The 19,450-nt window shown below is 39.9% G+C and overlaps 1 protein-coding gene across 1 annotated transcript in view; it reads right to left on the bottom strand.

Annotated features, from left to right (window-relative positions):
* Positions 1 to 14,672, bottom strand: part of grin2bb (glutamate receptor, ionotropic, N-methyl D-aspartate 2B, genome duplicate b) — a 40,684-nt gene extending 26,012 nt beyond the window's left edge. The window contains exons 1-3 of the mRNA XM_023419067.2: positions 14,538 to 14,672; positions 12,577 to 12,847; positions 9,129 to 9,321 (exon numbers count right to left, since the gene is read on the bottom strand). Coding sequence (XP_023274835.2) covers positions 9,129 to 9,321; positions 12,577 to 12,847; positions 14,538 to 14,669 — 596 coding nt within the window. The 5' untranslated portion in view covers positions 14,670 to 14,672. The remainder of the gene's footprint in view (positions 1 to 9,128; positions 9,322 to 12,576; positions 12,848 to 14,537) is intronic.
* Positions 14,673 to 19,450: the final 4,778 nt, after the last annotated feature.

The following is a 19,450-nucleotide window of genomic DNA, read 5'->3' as shown; positions in this document are numbered from 1 at the left end:
ATATATATATATATATATATATATATATATATTATATACTATATATACATGTACGTGTGCGTGTGTGTGTGTATGCATGCATGTTATTTATGAAGCATGAAGATGAAAATAGAAAAAGCAGAAGCACAGAAAAACAAGGAGACTGCTTCCAATGCTGCTTTTCTCCGTCTTCACTGACTCAGTGTTGTAAAGGTTGCTTGGTCTGAAATATGGCGATATAACGATGACTCAGTTTGAGACTTGGTAAAATATATGGCACCTGATAGACTAAGAAATATAAAGGAGTACAAGGACACTGTGAGAGTAAGAGAGAGCAGAGAGGGAGAGGAGAGCATCAAGAAGCCAGGAGTGAAAGGTGCAAGAGCAGGGAAGGAGTAGAGAGTGTATTAATCGTCTGTGTGAATACATATCAGCCTATATGTGTGTCAACAAGTGCAGAGCAGTGGCAGATAAGCTGGAATCAGCTCTCTCGCTCTCTATCTGCCGCCTCCTTCCCTCACTTTTCCTTGTCCTGATCTGTGGGCTGCCATCACCATGGAGATGCTCTGCCTCTGAAACAATCCACCGGAGAAATAAATATCTTGTCTGAATGCAAGGAGTGAGGGGCTGTGTGTGTGTGTGTGTGTGTGTGTTGCTGTGTGCAGACTTTTTAAAAGAGTTGCCGAGCAAATTTTACCCGCCATCATCTCCAACAAAGTCAACAGTGTGAAAATAAGACAATAAATCTATTCACAAGTGAATAAAAAAATGCAGACAACAGATGAGCAATGTGCCTGAAACTAACCCAAGACTGTATTGCAAGTACCTCCTACTAGAACACTGAGTACCTCTATCTGTAATGTCTTCGACTATATTTATATCCCACCTCACACTCACTCACACACACACTCACACACTCACTCACACACACACACACACACACACACACACACACACACACACACACACACACACCCCTAAGTAGGCTACATGCTTGGAGTAAGTCAATAATATGACTCAAGCCTCCATGAAATGCCTATTGCTGCACATTGGATGGCTAGCGAACTAAAAGTGCTGTAATGCGCGTGTAACATGGGATTAGCCTCCTAAGTATAATCTCAGTTTGAATAGGGAACCAAAAAGATCAAGGCGGTGTGGGCGGAGGCTCGCGAGGTCCAACTTGTTGCTGTCCTGACACCCTGACGACCCATGTGACCAGTAGTGGCCCCTGTGTGTGTGTGTCATCATGACAGGGCGACATGTCTAAATGTACACAAAACCGCAACACAAGGGATGCAAGGGAGGCTCTTAACACCAGTATAATGTAATGTAATGTGTTGCCATGGCACCCACAACCACAGCAATTTTCATGCAATCAGCTGCGTTGCCATGGGAACAGTAATCTCACCCGAGAGAGGCTGGTTGAAAGGGAGAAAGAGAGCGACAGAAAGAAAAGGAGTATTTTTCGGTCTAAAACTGAGTGTTTATCCACTTCCCCTCATGCTGTCTTTCACTCTCAGATCAATCTCTCCATCTCATCTCTGAATAGCGCGTCGAATCTCACATCAATAGGATTCATCTGTCCGTACTTTAACCTGTACCTTTACAAAGACTGCTGCATGCTGTGAATTTACAGCAGAGGAACCTGCCCTGTTTATCATTTTGTAGCCCTGTACTATTGATGTAGCTTTTATGTGCCGTTTGATCCCCTCTCATGTCAGTATTCCCCTCTGACGCTGCTGGAAGAAGAAAAAAATTAAAAAATAAAAACTACTGGGATGAGCTACTAACAGAACCTCATGCGGCTTCATCGCAGCCATATGCAGCGCTTGTGTGCGCCTCGCTCACCAACTGTTCCCCAACTAATCACTGGCTGTGAGGGGAATTTATTTTTTAGTTACAGAGACACTGAATCATCAATGGCATGGACACAAACCCCCCAGCCCAAATCCACCCCACCCCCCCCACTCCTTTTTTTCCCCACAAATCTCTTCAAATGTATTTCAGAGCCATTTGATATGACTTTCTTTTATCTCTGAGTGAAACAGTCCAGGGTCACAAATTCTCTTGTCGCTGCAATGCAGGGATGTAAATATATATATATGTATATACTGTATCTGCTCTGTGTACATATGTGTGTGAAAGGAAGTCAGCAGTGCACATATACACACACATACACACATGTACATACTGTATCAGGTTTGGGCGGATGACTCATAATCTGGGATGACTGCAGAAGACCTGCCTCTGAAGAGTCACCGGTTACTGATGAAATGTGTACTATACATCACAAGTCCTGTAGCTTAGGAGCGGTGACTGTGCGATGAGACGGTGCAATATGTACAACTACAGAATATGGTAAATTATGGTAATGCGGTGTACATATGGTGTGAGATCTGTGCCTCTCAAGATTCAGTCCGGAAACAAATCTGTCGAGGCGTCTACGTGTGGTTACAATACAATTAAAGCCCACAATATTTCAGTTCACAGCAGGATAACAGTGTTTAACAGACATCCACTTTACACAAAAGACAAGTGCAAACAGTTACCCATTGTATTTCTTTTCAACATATGACATTAGTGTTTTCAGTTTCAAAATGGCAGTCATCATGTGACTGCAGATATTATCAAACTTATAATAACTTCATAATAACTTACTTAGAATTTTTTTTTTTAAACTGAATTAAAAAAAAAAAAGATGTGCAGTTTCAGTAATGTACTCACTCAAAAAATTGCTTATTTATTGATTTGTTCATTGCTAGGGGCACAGCTCTGACAGCATAAATACACACAGTGTTGTGGACTACGCACAGGGAAGATGTAAGGCTCAGAGTCTCTTTGAGCGCCAGCCTTTAATAAGTAAGTCCAGGAGCTCCATGTGATCTGGGCCCACGAGGACCCCTGTCGAGCAGGAGACATCAGACAGCTACCTGTGGAGTCTGGAGCACTGTATCAGAGAGAGCCGACTCTCATTTAAAATGTGAACAAGCACTTAACAGACAAGGACATTGCCTACAAACATCACATACTGATACATAGTTGTTTTTTTTCTAGTGATAATAATAATTATCCGATTTGATTTGCAAAGTAAAAGTACAGTAAATTAAATGGGATGAACGTGTCCTTAACAGCACGAGAACATTTTAGTCATAACTAAAAATCATATTTATAAAGTTAAGGAGCCAATTTGGCAAAAAGAGAGAAAAACTTTCTAACATTTCTTAATAGTGGTCCATGCCTCTGATGATCTTATCTTACTCGTGGCCAAGGCATAATTCAACACAACGGGGAAACTCCAACAACTACTTTTCTCCTGACTGGCCTCTGTTTGTCTGATAACCCGTTTAAGTCTCCAGAATGACATGCTTTGTAAGTTGTGCTGACGATGGTACTATGACTGAAACCTTTTGCATGTGTTATAAACGGATTCTTTCAACCGCTTAAGAGACTCTTCATCTTTTGTTTTCATTGCAAGGGAAATATTTCCTTTGATATAGGACTATTTATCTCGGCCACACACACACACCTGACACCACTTCTTAAGAAGCCTGGACTCAATAGTGCATTTGTTTGTCTATACTCCAACAACGTAAAAAAAAAACTGACTGCTTGAAAATACTGTATGAGCCTTGTGTTACTTCATAATAAGCAGAAAATACAGTGAGTGGTTGGACTTAGCCTAAAATATGTAAACTTAGAGAAAATGTTGATTCAAAGCAGCTCAAGCTAAAAATATATTAATTAAATTCATAATTGTGTATTAGCTAACATTTAAACAAACCTGAATGAACATCTTAGCTCCATGTGATTAGTACAGCACTGCTGCAGGCTGCATTAAGTCAACCCAAAAAGAGTTCATTCAATATTAAAAATAGCTATTGGCCATGCACAGAACATTTGCAAGCCAAATTAGGGTTTGTTGTGTATTTTTCTTACTCCTGGGAGAAAAATAAAGATAATGCAACATTATTTCAAAGTAAATGTTTGGTGTCAGTCTTCCAGAATCAAACAGCAAAGATTTATTTCTGCACTCACAAATTTGCAATAAAGTTTAACGAGCCTACACAAAGACATCCATCATAAAAGTAAAAGATACAATGATTTATCATCTGACAACAACCTCAATATACCAGAATTTAATGCAGCCACAGTCATCCATTTTATCTTAACTGCACCCAACATAACGTAATTCATACATGAATGCAATAAAACTCAAAATTCCCAAACCACATGAAATAATGCCAAAGATGTGTTTAACATTAGCAAAAACGCTATGTGACGTTATGTGTGTATGTAAAAACTACAACTGAAATCACTAGTCGATTAATCATAGTCCATCAAAAAAATGTATCAGTATTAATTAACTGATAATCCAGAAATTTCTGTGAAGCAACAATGCCAAAACTTTGCTGTTTCCAGCTTCTCAAATGTGAGGATCTGCTGCTTTTCTCTGCCCTATATAACAGTAAATGGTCTTGTATAATGCCAGTGAAAACTTTGGCGTCTGGAAATTGTGTGTGTATGATTTTTTTGTTCAATTTTATAAACAAAAATATTAATCGAGAAAATAAGTAGCAGATTAATGATGATGAAAACAATCATTAGTTGCAGCCCAAATAAAAAAAAATTGTGTCACCCAATATAGTGTTATCTGATTTTATAACCCTTTTTAAATCATATTGATATTGGTCTCAAAAGTCCAGTAACAGTCAGGCATGCTGAATGAGTGCTGAATAAATCTATGATACAAATTCATTCAGTTTGTCTGTTGTCGCTTCAATTAAAATAAAACTTATTGGAAATCCCTCACCCTCTTCTGTTTGAGTAGCGCTATAACATAGAAATAAGCTTGGGGTCATTAAAAAGTGAATTTATATAATTACAAATAATCATGATAAAATAAAGGTCATTAACAGTGAATCATGTAATAATCTCACATATGGCGCTGAACATGTAGTGAGCAGCACATACAGATGTGCAGCCGTGTTCACTGATTCAATATGTGAAAATTCCAATAAGTAAAAGGCCATGTGAAATATTGATTGGTTACTTCTATGGCATTTTAATGTTCCTCAAAGGAATTAGTCATAAATAGGGAAAGAACAGAGTTGACAGAGTTAAATGAGCGAAATTGAATTCATGCTCAATATAAGTAATCCTGTCCTTAAACGCACTAATCCTCCCTCCTTACAATGTATTTGCACAGAGAAAATTAGGATCAACAGTTTTTGACAGAGGAAGAAAGAGAGAGGGTAAGGGAAGTGGGGGGGTGGAAAAGAGCCATCACTGCTCTCCGACTCAACGTCTTAGCTTCATGTAATTGTAAGAGCTTTTTTTCGGTGAGAATGGACTGGTGTAGGAGCATCACAGTGGGAGGGTGGCAAAGAAAGAAGAACAAAGGGGAGAAAAGCAGAGAATATTCAAGAACAAAAGGCAAGGTATCCACACAGTCCAGACAGAGACCTCGGTGGAAAAGAGGTTAACAAAAGAAAAGAGAAGTAAAAAAAAAAAAAAAGAAGAAGAAAAGAAACAGGAACTGAGGACACAACCTGCATGTGACACAGATGTGTAAACTGATACTCTGATCCACTTCCATGTCAAGGAAGGGTCTATGACAAGACACGGTCATTTGCGCTCTAGATGCCCGAAAGCACAACGCGATGGCCAGCTCATCTTCTAATAAACAGAGCTTGGATTTATTAGACAGACAGTTTTATTGTGCCCATTAAGAAATGCAATAATACCACTCTCTCGCTGCAGGAAAAACTACTTTATAGGTGAAATAGAATGAGAGTAACATTCATGAGAGGCAGCACAAGTGTCAGATGGCCTGCAGAAAAGGCTGTCTACTGAGCTCTACTGAAAGGCTCGGACTGAGCGCACGCAGCCAGCCCGCAGACATGAAGACAAATGTCTCGTATGATCACATTAAAGAGAAAACAGACTGCAAAATATTAATCATCTCTTACATCATATCTACCGGTGCGGGTGTGTATGCCAGCACCGGGATTTGAGAAGGAATTTGAACGCAAGCGCACACAGAGTCAGACAAATCATAAAAAAACCCCCCAAAAAAACATCCCTTTCCCTGCAACATCCACACACAAATCAGCCCCTTGGCGCCTCATCCAAAACCACTTGGAGAACATTTTCTCATTATCCCAGTGTTCCTGTCCGCTCCGTAAGGCAGGAAACAATGGATGGCCTCTAGAGCTTCTTTGAGTATGTGTCTGTGTGTGTGTTTGCTTATTTGTGTTGAAGCATGAGTGCTTGTGGTGTATGCATGTATTTATTTGTGCGTGTGTGTGTGTGCCCCATAAGGTCAAGGAGCCCCCAAACTAATTTGAGAGCGTGACTCACTGAGGCCTCTCCGTCCATCAGCGCTGACAGGATGGCATGCTAATCCAGCATGCATGCAGCCCACTGTGGCCTGTAGCTATGCAGGACCACACAGAGACATATGGCCTTATTATTGGTTTAGTCTCTGGGGGCGAGGGGATGGAATAGGTGGAATTATGTGTGTTTGTGTGTGAGGCTGTTTCTAGCCTCTGGGGTCACAACCAAGATCCACCAATCCTAAATCTCTACCTTCGCTCAGGCGAATGGAGAAGGAATGGTTGGTTGGAAAACACACATTAACACCAATCTCAACACACACACACACAGACACAGACACAGGCACAGGCACAGGCACACACAAACAGACACAGACACACACACACACACACACACCCAGCAAAGCAACATCCCAGGTGTGTGCCTGAAGGAAGATTGAGAGCTTTCCCTGTATCTGATAGCGCCCTTTGGGGACTGAAATATTCATGGCTGCAGTGTTATTGTTATCTCAGTCCTGTTGGTGGCAGAATCGTAGACGGCACGCATAAGTGCTCCTGATATTAAAAACAGAAACACTAGTAAAGACAAGACCAAAATTTACAGTAATACATCAACCACAACCTGCAGATTAATGCAGTAGTGGCAGCAGAGGTTGCATAATGTTTCCCTAGTTCATCACACTGATCAAATTCAAACTGACGTGAAAAAACCCCCCAAAAAACAAAAAAGAGAAAATATTTAATATTAGCTAAAAAAAAAAAAAAGAGAAAAAGATGAAGATGAAAGGCAGGCGCATCGCTTTGTAAGGCTCTGTATACTGTATATATAATAAGGGATGGAATGAGTAATTCTAAGCTTTTATAGGACTAAACCCTAAAGAGCAGTTAAATGTCATGCTATAACGACACGTGTGTGTGTGTGTGTGTGCACACGTGCGCGTATTTGCATGCGTGTTTTTCTGTATGTTAGCGATAACCCCACTGTTGTTCTTTGGCTCTTTTTTCATTAATCCGGTTGTCCCCAAGCATTCAATTAGCTGTGGAATCTCTGATCAATGTGAACAGTAAAAGCATGCCCTATGAAGTTAAATGGGGATTAATTATTGAATACCAATTCTCCTGCTTGTTCTGTAATGTGCCAAAAAGCAAAACAAGGAGGTTCAGAGGAAGAGGAAAAAAAAGGATGCTTTCCTTTAAAGATGGCTTTGGGTTAAGCTAAAGATAAGACGACATGTTGTTATAAATCTGAGAGTTAATGTCTCTGCTCATCTTGTGTTTTAAGTTTTTATTGGCTGGTTAAACACATTCCGCTTCTCCTCAGGGAGGGTGTCTACATTGTTAATGCTTGTGTGTATTTGTGCATAGTTGTTCTTGTTTTACGCTCTGTGATATTTTTTACTGTGCTTCAGCAACTAAAAACCAAACTACATTTATTTTTGTTGCTTTACCTGCCAGTTTCTTTGGCTCTGACTAATATGAATTAAAAAAACGATTTCATCCGCTCCAGCCCATATTTGCACTGTGCAAGAAGCCCGGCTCAATTTCCTGCACCAAAAGAAATTTCAAACCTTTTAAAAGTAGGTGAACATGGCTCATTGCTTTTGCTGTGCTTTTTTCAGCAGGACAGCTCATCTTTCCTAGATCTTCTCATCTACATCCAACAACAGTGGAGTTAGCGGCTGACAGATTTTACCAGTTGTAGCTAGCGTGAGCTAATGTTTACGCTTAAACTTTGGTTGAAAACTCTGTTTACAGCTGACTTTTTAATGCTTCGTTTTCGGAAATGTCCGATTCCAGACTCTCACATGAGAGGATTTCCTGCTTTTCTTTGTCATTTATCATTGTAAACTACATTTGTTTGGGTATTTGGACTTTTGGTTGAACAAAACAAGACATGTGAAGATGTCACATTTGGCTCTATGAAGTTGTGATGAATGTTTTTGACTATTTTCGATGTTTCATTCAACCACAGGGGTTTATACCTGATTACACCTGCGGACTGAAAAACTAGCCGTCATAGAGAAGAGGGAGACATGGCATCATTTAAAACTGAGAACATGCACATTTTCAGCCAGTGGAAGACATTCATAGTGCCGCACTGGGTTGTTCACATGAACAGGGACAGAAATAGTTGTGTCAGGAATGGGGGAAAAAAAAAGAGAGCGAGAAAGAGAAGATCAGCTTACTTTCTCAGCTGTTAACAGCTGGCCAGTCACGGCGTGAAGTTGGTGTGATTGTTAGATTGTCAGTTTCACGTCAGAAAGAGAGTGTGATGTCAGAAAGGTGTGGGGACCATCTCATAAGCACTTTTAAAGAAGTGGAACCAACCAGAAACCAGAACCAAGTTTGGCAAACTTTAACGCTGACTAACACAACTTTGGCCAAAGTTATTGGAGTATAAACCTCCCCAAATCATTTAAAGATTGACACTGAGCTGCTATTGTTACTCTGATTTCTGATTTGGCACTGTGGCTGCCAAATGATGGATGTTCCAGCCCTTAAGGGGTATTTTTTTTTAAGTAACCTGTAACTATACTAAATAACAAGCCCCTAGCCTTTAAAAATACTGCAAGGTTACCACTAAGTTAGTTAGCCTGGCACACAGATATACACAGAGTTCAATGTATTCCTTATACTTTTGCTTGTGTTTTTGGTGTTGTAAAGGCTGAAAAAGAGACACCACCATTTAAATACTACAGCCCTGTGCGCAACGCATTGGCATGAAATCCAAATCTTACCAATATTTATGTTTGTCTATTCCAGCCCCTCTGCCCTGCTTTCCAATCACCACACACCCCCCCATCATTGACTCACTTCAGTATCTCCTTGGAGTGGCCGGTGTTGGAGCCCTTTTTGTCAGGTGTCCCGAGGCAGCTTGACTTCAGCAGGGTGTGCGGTCCCCGGTCCAGCATCATGGTGGAGGTCGCCGTGGCAATGACAGCCACTGCATCACGTACCCTGGCCTCGATGTTGTAGTCCCATTCGTCATATGACACTGAGATAAGCCCTGGGAAAGAGAGAGATGGAGTGAGGTGAGAGGAAGGGATGCATGGAAAGCGGCAAGAAAAAGAAGTAGTAGAAAGAAATATGTAGAAAGATGAAAAGGAGGGGGAGGGAGGCAGAAAAGTGTGAGAAAGAGAGGGAAGATACAAATGGGGAAGCAGAGTGCAATGAAAAATAGCCGGAGGGGGAAAAGATATACAAAAATGAAAGCATTTTAGAGGACGCTGAGAAGTGGCAAAACATTGAGACAAAATTAAGAGTGTAATCATACCTACAATATTTTAATTTGTTCCAAGCCGGAGTGGAGCTATTTACCCTGCTATGTTGCTATAAAAGAAAAATGCTCAGACAGGTTGAAACACATAAAAAAAAATAACTAAATATAAGCATCCGTCATTGCTCAGCTCATTTTGTTATGCTTGACTTTTCAAGCATGAGGAACTGCTGGCTATCAAATGTCAACATCCATTTCTCACACCCATAAACAACTGTGTTTTCGGGTCATTTTTCGTCGCTGGTTTGGATTATGTTTAAATCTGTTGCATTTTCAGGCAACCTTTTTGCCATTTATGGTTTCACACACATGTTAAAATCGGGTGCCCAAGCAAATGGAACTACAGGAGTAAATGCTCTGCAGTCTAAATGGCCTGCTTCAAACTCACTCGATAAGAGGAGAGGTGCGAGGGAGAGACAAAGGGGTCTTTTTTCTGCTTGACCCGATGCCCTGGGGAGACATTTTCAAAACAACATCACTGGGAATTCTCTTAATGATGGATTCCAGTGAGGCCAAAGCTCAGACTATTATTAGAACTGATAGCCACAATAAAAAAACGTAAACCTTGTCATCCCACATTTGCCTCATATTTATGTGAGGTATTGCATAAGGAGTGGATGTAAAATTACAAAAGAGCACCAAATTAGAGTCTTACTTACCTGAGGTTAACAGACATTAGTATGCAGCTTACCACTGACTGGCACAGCATACTGAAAATACACTAGGAGAACATTTGCATATATGCAACAAGCCCATCTGTCACTGGTGCCCACATATCAATACAAAGTTTTTTGAGAACATACCACAGAATAATGCAATATAGATTTATGTGTGATGCTCAATGAGTAGCTGCTAACATGAGTTTGATCCTGGTTTAACCTCTGGTTTGACCTCTGAACCTTTGTCTAGCCACACGATAGCCTCAGTAAATGAAAATGGGATGATGACTCTGGCAATACAGTTCTTGAATAAAATTCAAATAGATACAATAGATAAAAGCAGTCGATGTTGTGAAAGGGCACCAAAGATATACATTATTAAAAGCTCTAACTATAACTGTATAATGCAGACCCCATCACTCCAGATCAGGAGCTGTCAGCTCCTGAAGCTGTCAGGTTTTATCATCAATGGTATCAATGGCAGGTAGTCATGTCTAATAAAGTTATGACGGGCCAAAGGAAATCACTCCCAGTATGTTGATCATCTCCGTCCCAAGAAAAAAAAACAAAAATCACATGATCCAAGGTGCAAAAGGAAGCAGAAGGGTTTATGGAAAGTGATGGTCTTCATTTTGAAGACTGCTGATAATACCAGTGGATTGAAAGGAGAGCGAGAGAGAGAGAGAGAGAGAGAGAGAGAGAGAGAGAGAGAGAGAGAGAGAGAGAGAGAGAGAGGTCTGTTGGTCTCATTTGTTTATTATCAATAAAGTAGCACAATTAATTTGGCAGTGGTGACTTAATGTTTAAAAATTTAACATGTGGCACTTGATAAACTTGGCGATTTTTAATTTGCTGTGGTTCTTCAGTGAGTAATGGTACGATACTTTGAAATCTCTATTTAAACCCAGAAATGGTAATAACACCTCTTACTTATCTGGAGCTGGTTTCACAAAGATATTTTCGACTGATCCATTTTTGCTCTTAGATTAGTCTAAAGCAATTGACAAAGTTTAGGAAAAAGAAAGACTGACTTATTTTAAGCCAAAATGTTAGACACCTGACCCCTATACTAACTCTCAACTAACAGTCATGTTTCCATAGTAACAGTCTCCTCATCACTCCACACAGATCTGATTTCGTCTGCCACCATTTTTCGTCTCTTCAGTAGAGAAGAGGCTTCAGCAGACATTGAAGTCACATGCTTCATGTATGTCGTTCACTAAGTGTGTTTCCATCACACTTTGTCACACTTTTTCTTGATCTCTACATCAACTTTTTCCGAGATTTCCTCAAATTTTCCACATAGTTTCTTAGGCTCAAATTTAAAATGTATATAAAAACAAGTGGATGGAAACCTCTGTAATGAGAAAGGAAAGAATTTTTAGAGAGCGCTCTAACTTGTTGGAAATATACAGCAGTGAGGACATCATCATCTTTTTCATTTGTCCAATGAACCTTTACCACATTAACAAGCCGTTCACACATACAGATTCAAAAACGTGGGACAGCGAAGGCTGCTATTAGCTGTGAATACTGAAGACTCAGCTTTGCAACCCTGTGCCCCCCGCTGAGCTCGACTGAGACTTGTGAGAAGCACCAAGCTACACAACAGAGAAAAGTTGAGAAAGACTCAACTTTATGCAAATATCCTGCGACACAGTGCGAGCAATCATCTTGATTCCAGCAGATACTGAAGCACAGAGTTGTTCACTACTGAAATTTGTTTGACTTTACAAAAAAATGGAGGAAAAGCTGATTATCACAGTCTCATGGCTTCCCAATTCTCAACGAGGCATCTAACAAGTAAAAGGACATGAACAGATGGGTGGAAACAAAGTGCCAGCAGTGCCAGCAGTGTCTGGCAGCAGTGGATACCTCAGAAAACAATTGTCCAATCAGAGCAGGATATGCACGAAACACGCTCAACACAACACACCTCTAGAACTACAGATTCATGAGAGGCCAGATACATGTGTGATCGCACTGTAAGAAGACACAGCATCTCTGCACTGAAACTTTATGCTACAGGACAATTTTTTATTTTACTGTTCGCTGAATTTTTCCCAGTAAAATGTCCTTGTAACTGCTGAATTCTACCAGAAGCCAAACATTTTCTACTAGCGTGAACGGAGTTCAGCATTTGACACGGTTGCTTGGTCTTACATTCCCAGAATTGATAGCAAATTAGTCCTACGTTAAGATAGTGAGGAACTAGACAGCTTTGTGCAACTGATGAATTTAATGTCTGAAGTCTGACTTTTCATTAGATCAGATAGATAGTCAAAAGTCAATCTTTGTGAAACCGGCCCCTGGTGTTTGGGTGTACCTGTAGGGAAGACAGAGGGAACATGGTCTGCATCTCCGGCCACCAGCGAGGGCACGATCCAGGTGTAGCCGTAGCCAGTAAGACCTACAGAATGAGCTACTTCGAAGATAGTGGAAGCCTCCTCCTTAGTGCAGTAAAGCAGAATGACAGGACTCTGCAGTTTCTTCATCTGGTTCTGGATCTTGGAGTCTCCATCGTCCACGGACATGTCCAGTAGGAGGACCTCTTCTAGCTCCCAGCCCACAAAGCTGTTCTCGATGGTGCTGCGGACCTAGATAGGAAAGGGAGATGTGATTTTAAAAAGTGTAGGCTGCACACATTCAGTGGAGTTGTTAAGGAGAGATACTGGAACAAAACCGACTGAGATGTCTCCTCCTCCAGCTCCCAGATTGCAAAACTGTTCTGTCTTTACACGTCTCTTGGGAGTAGGAAGCACTGGTCGATATTTTTTTGTAAATGTAACATGAGCGAGATTAGGTAATCTTTTCTCCCAAATCTTAAAGCTATATCCTCATACACACACACACGCAGATGAAACTATCATGGAGATATTGTCAATTTTATTTTTCATTGGGCACTTGTAATCCCAGATCACATCACCTCATGGCTTTTAGATAAATACGTAGTGCAGCAAGAAGTGATTTTAGGGCTGTCTCTATGTTTAGATTTGTGGATCCCTGACTTTTATAGAGAATCGATTCAAAGGGAGTTACAGTATATAAGTTGAATAACAGGCAAAGCAAAGCATTTTCTGTGTACTATATGCTATTACAACACTAATTTTCTTTTATATTGAACGAAGAAAAAGAAATCCTGGATTTTTTTTTTTTATATATATGCTTGATTTTTGCTTTTGAGAGGACAGTAGGATGGAATGAGATTTATGATGCTGGCACAAATGCAAACTGGTTTAAGCTTCTCTTGCTACTAAATTCATTGGGGCTTTGAATTGTTTGTTTTCAAAATATTTTCAAATATTTCACAGATATACAGTAGGGATGATAAACTATCCCAGTTGATATGAGAGTCTATACATTATATTCCTTCAACATAAAGCTCACTGTGTAAAGCACCTCAGAGGAGCATGGGTGATATCCTCACTCACGACCTCCATCTATATGATTAACATGTTTTTTCTTTAAAACCAGATTGTTACTTTAACACCAAAGGAGAGACACTGCCATTGCTGCGATATTATTATTTGGAAATATTAGCTTACTTTCAATAACTGTTTTATTCTTTTCAGATGTGTGTCTGATGTTCAAAGTTCTTCAGAATCTCATACCATCCGCTTTAAAGAGTCTGTTTTCAGCTCCGGAGATAAGGAGGCTGAAGCTTCAGTGAGTGGCCGCATTCAAAAGGACATGTTTGGCCAATCTGCCTTTCCATTAAAGCAATCAGAAAATGGAACTTGCTACCCACTTGTATCAGGCTCTGCCAAACCTTATCATTTTTAAAAGCTCGAAATAATGGCTTAAAACCAGACAATCATGTTCCCAGAAATAGCTGTTTTTGTTAGGATCATTTCATTAATTGTATATAGCCTTGCTACATAAACTGCAAAAAATAAATAATGAAGAAAACTAAAAAGAAACAACATGAAAACTACCAGAAGTGTCAGGGCCTCCTATAATGGTTCCCCAAAAGACAAAAGTAATGATACCTAATGTTCCTGGGACCCAAAGAAAAAGTGAATCTCTCATTTGTATTCATGGTTGAAAAAGTTTATGGCCATTAGCATTATAAGTACTAAGTGTCCTGCTGCCTCTGGGGTCAGTTTTTATCAAAAGAATGCATTTATCTTTGCAGGTAATAGTCTAGCCTCAACTTATTGCCAAGTGGTATACCTCAGCGATAATGCAACAGATCAATGGTAATATACTGGTATGTACAGTGCATAAACTACATGTTTGTACTTATATTTTATAATTGTATTTTAGAGTGTTTGTTTGCTTATTTACCTTATTAACAAAGTCCTGGTAGCCAGGGTAGTATGTGGTGACGATGGAAAAGATGTACCAGTCATACTCCTCCATGATGTTCAACATGACGGAGGCCTGCTGCTCGATGGACGGACCAAACTGGAAAAACATGGAGTGGTCGTCCTGGAAACCAGAGACATGGAGCCGATCAGCAAACAAGGTCATGAGTCATGCAGCATGAGAGAGATCTGGAAGGTAGGGCACAGATGATGATGGAGTGTGTCCAGCTACTACAAGCCTCAGAAACAAATATAGTCCTGTTTGTAGCTCGGAGTGTATTCTCTGTTCATGCTTTGTAACTGTACAAAAGAATATACATTAATATGTCATTTTTTCAATTATATACTGTACATGTGATGTTTTGACTAGACCTTTACTCCCATGCCATGTCAAAAAGTTTTTTCCCCCCAATAGTTATGAATATTCAAAACCAGACAAGGTGACTCAGTCATTATCGAGGAGCCCTGACAAAGCTATTTTAGCACATCTAGTATGCTACAGACAGCCCAACAGGTAAGATGGCCACCTGGTTCAATGATATTTCATGCAGTCTACCGGAGACATTTCTGTCAAAACATTTTTCTTCAACGAGAGAGAAGGAAGAGACGAAGTCAGAAGCGCTCTTGGAGCTTCAGGAGCCTGATGGCTCGTGTCGTGGATTGGTCAAGGGCGGGCCAAGCAACTCATCGGGACATAGAAGTCAAGATGGATTATTCACAAACGTTAGTGTCCAGAGGCGACATGCTAGAGGAGCTGTAATGAGAACAGCATCGTGTCTGGGGTCTTCTGTTTGTCCAGAGTGAAATATGGGCTACTGTTGAAAAGTGACTGAGATGACTGGAGGCGTTGGGTCAAGCTTAAACACTGGCCACTGTTTCATAGTCTATGTCGCTCAAGAAAATGTTTGGATTAATGGAATAGTCCAACATTTTGGGAAATATGAAAAGAGTGAGATGGGAATAGCAGAGCTGCAGGACGTGGTTAGCCTAGCATAGCATAAAGACTGGAAGGAGTGAGGAGTCTACAGCCATGCTAGCAACTCTGTGAGGGTGTACTTTGGCACAGCGGTTCTTTGAGTTGAATACTATTTGCTAATTACCACTAAACGCAAAGTACAGCTGATGGGAATGTCATTAGTTTTGCAGGTATTTAGTCATAAACCAAAGTATTGGATTCAATTAGGTTGTCCATTTGAGGAAAAGAAAACTCAAGGGGTCGCCAAAGTTATTAAATTCATTAAAAATAATTTCAAGTATGCTAAAGATGAAAGTGGATTGCTTATTTTATTTTGACGAGAATTTTGTCTTGAGAGTCATGAAGATTTTTGGGGCTGCAACTAGCACTTTTTGATCTGCTGATCATTCTGACTATTAATTGATTAATCACAATATAGCAAAAAATAATTTCCCTTAGACAAAGGTGATGTTCAACCAACAATGAAAAACTAGATAGATATTCATCTTACTACATCTTATTACATTTTTGCTTAACAAATGACTTAAATGATTAAACAATTATCAAACCAAATCTATTTTGGGGGGAGAATACATTTTTGAGATACTATAGTAAAGGTCATTCTTCTAAAGAGCAGAAATTGAAATGTTCAGTTTTTCACAAATACACATCACTAGCATGGCTCAAAATACACTTAATAATGCTTTCAATGCTTACTTATTTAAACAGGGTATAACATAAAATATAAATAATTCTGCCCTGCAACATCTCAGCTCAGAGATGATGCGATCTTTGAGCAGGCACTGTGCCAGGACACAGCTGGTTTAGCGAGCTTTAACATGTTCTGACTCCAGCTCCACACTTCACACGCAGACGTGTGATCGATACCAAATCTTCTTGTCTCACTCTCACAATAAAAGTAAATATGTGAATTTCCCAATAATGACACTACTCTTTTCAGTAATAGCCATTTCTGTTTTCTAATTTTTCAGTTTAGATCAAGAATGTGATCGAGGTGAAATCTAGGATCCTCCATAGATCACAGTAGCACAGATTACTTTACATGCTTTTTAATCAATTATCTTTAACTCACTTGTACTGAACTTAGAATTAAAACTTAAAACTTAAAATTGAAAGTAAAAGTTCAAAAATTCACTCTTCAGTATTTGCTTAGATGTGACCTCTGGAATAACTTTCACTTGCATGCACTGATGTCCATGTGCCAGCATACACATATGTGAACTACGTGTATCCATCTACGTGCGCAATCAGTCATACATGTTAGTCATGCAGGAGGCTGAGCACTCCTCGGGTTAGGTGCGCTACCTCCACTCTACATCAAAGCCCATCTCCCCCCCTACCTCCTCTTTTTTTCTACCCACAGGGACAGAAATGATGTGTTACCTACTTTTCACTGTAATGAGGTTATAACATAGCAGTGTCAAGTGATGGCGGAGGGATTGGCAGCGGTGGAAATAAGGGGTGTGTGTGTGTGTGTGTGTGTGTATATAGGCTGGCGTATTACCTACACCGACAGTAAATACACTGCATTCGATTCAGGGAGTTAATGAAGGTACTCTCACGCATGACTGACAGCTAATGCACCATTCACCTCTAACCTCACCCTTCCATCACGACCCATCATTGTTTGAGCGTTTCAGCTTCAAAATGCTGAGTTTGAGATGAATTGTAAAAATGAGTGCTACTGTACATATGATTTACCCTGACATTATTATTCCATCTGTGGATCCAGTTTATTTCCTCCAAACCGTTCCAGTATCCATACTGCCATCTGTTCACCACACTGAAACCCCCTTCCTGTCTTAAAAAGGATAAGGCTGGTGATATTCTGAATTTTTCTTATTGTCAACAAAACCCCATGAAAAGATCAAAAACTTAATTCTACTAATAAATTTCATATAGCTTTTCCGTCACAGACCTCAATTGTTCAAAAATGATTCAAAATGTATCAGTGACTCACACTGTTGCTCTGGGTGACAGGTTCCTTCATTACTAAGAACATGTGCACTGTAATTTATTTCAAATCAATCCCACATACACCGTCCTGCTGCTGTAAATATTCACTAGAGCTTCAAATGTATATTAATCCACAGCTGAAAATAGTCCCCAACACATGCCCTATTTTCTCCTGTTTGAGTAACGTTGAAAACTACAGTGCCCAGGAGTTTTAGGAAATTACTGAAAATTGAATGACATATTAATGACGTATTTTAAGGATTTGCAACTTGTGTTTTGTGATGGATGCCACGGACAGGGTTGGTGCATGAGGAAGTATTGACGGGTGAACTAGTGCATTATGGGTTTCGGTAGGCCTATTTTCATGGGAATTGTTGTGTGTGAAAAATATGGTATCTCACCATACAGATACTGAGTTTTGGTTTTATTTGCCAAAGTTTTGAGATATTTCTAAGTTTCTGCCTCCACCTCACTGTAAAATGGAGGTGAATAGACTTTAGTTTGTGATGCTCTTAGCACTGAAAAGTTGCACTTAAAAAATTCAACTGCAACATCTCTTCTCAGAAACAATGTCTTGGTCACTGTGGGTAATTAACTGACTGTTAACACAATTCATTTATGTATCTGGAGGGAGTTTAAATTCTGCAATAACTACACATGCTGGTAGTTTTATAAGTATTCTTAGGTTCAACAGGTTTAGATTTGACTACTTTTATGCCAGCAAACTAGTGCACAGATAACATGCTTCAGCATTTCTCCACCAGAATTTTAATCCTGGCTATGAGGAGAAAGCTTTGAAACAGCATTTAGACCTTCATGTATAATTGAACAGTTCACTCAATGAATGAAATATGAAAAATCCAAATAATTTAAAGTATGGACACATTCTTTTTGCCTCCTAACTGTCTGAGGGAGGTTTCGGAAATCCTGGCTATGTCTGCAGAACGTGGTTTCAGTGAAAACTGTTCTGCTGTACAAATTATCCTGACTAATGAAGACATTGTTGCTGCTGAATTATTTAAATGTAATTTTTCAATGCTTTTCCCCATAACTGATGCTCCACTTACCTCTAGGGGGATAGGTGTACAGAAAGCTCAGACACACATATCTCTAAAACTTGGCAAATAAAATCAAAACTATCTGCCTGGTCAGACACCATGAGAGGTGAATGGGCAAATATACCATATATTTAAATTGACCCATTAATGTAGTGTAAGACTTTCGTCAGCTCACTTTTACTCGTCATGTTACAGTTTTGTGCAGATGCCACCTCTTACTCCACTGGATTTTTTTTTTTCATTTCCTCTTACATCCTAACTAACACAGTATCCATTTCCCCTTCAACCTTAACTCCCTCCTTGTCTTGGTATCGCTCCCTCTCCTCGTCTTTCTTTCTAAAAGTGGGCTCAGAGCAGTGTAATCACTTGTCAGACCAAACCTGCCATTCAGAGGGATTGTGAGGGCACTACTTACTTCAATCTCTCCTTCTAAGATTGCGGCTAATCATCATCTCATTCTACTTCCTCTTTCATACCCTAATCATCCCTGTTTAATTTCTGTCCTTCATTCACTTGGCATTAGTGTCCTTTTTTTCCCTCTTTCTCTTTTTCTGTTCTGACCCTGTCACCGTATCTTTTTCCTCTTTGTCCTCTGTTTCTACATAATGTCCTGCCGCTCCATTAGTTCATATCACAGAGGTGTAAAGTGTTCAGGGGGGCGGGAGATGGGGGGCTTGCAGTCTGTGTGTGTAACTACTGGAGCCTCCTCCCTGCCCGCTTGCTTACCTGCCTGTCGTTTCACATCATGCACTTCTCTACCATGAGCCCAAGAAAGTGGTTTGTCACCTCATTTTCAAGCTCTGTTTTTGTGTCTCCTTTCTATAAGTCACAATTTACAATCTGTGAGGTGGTTTAAATTTTGTAATCAGTGCTGTCAGATTTGGTTGGACACTGTTGAAATGA

This window comes from Seriola lalandi, unplaced genomic scaffold (assembly GCF_002814215.2).
Source record: "Seriola lalandi dorsalis isolate HSWRI2012SDOR001 ecotype SW California unplaced genomic scaffold, Sedor1 jcf7180002054591, whole genome shotgun sequence".
NCBI classification, from domain to species: domain Eukaryota; kingdom Metazoa; phylum Chordata; class Actinopteri; order Carangiformes; family Carangidae; genus Seriola; species Seriola lalandi.
This window is presented reverse-complemented; position numbering and strand designations above follow the sequence as displayed.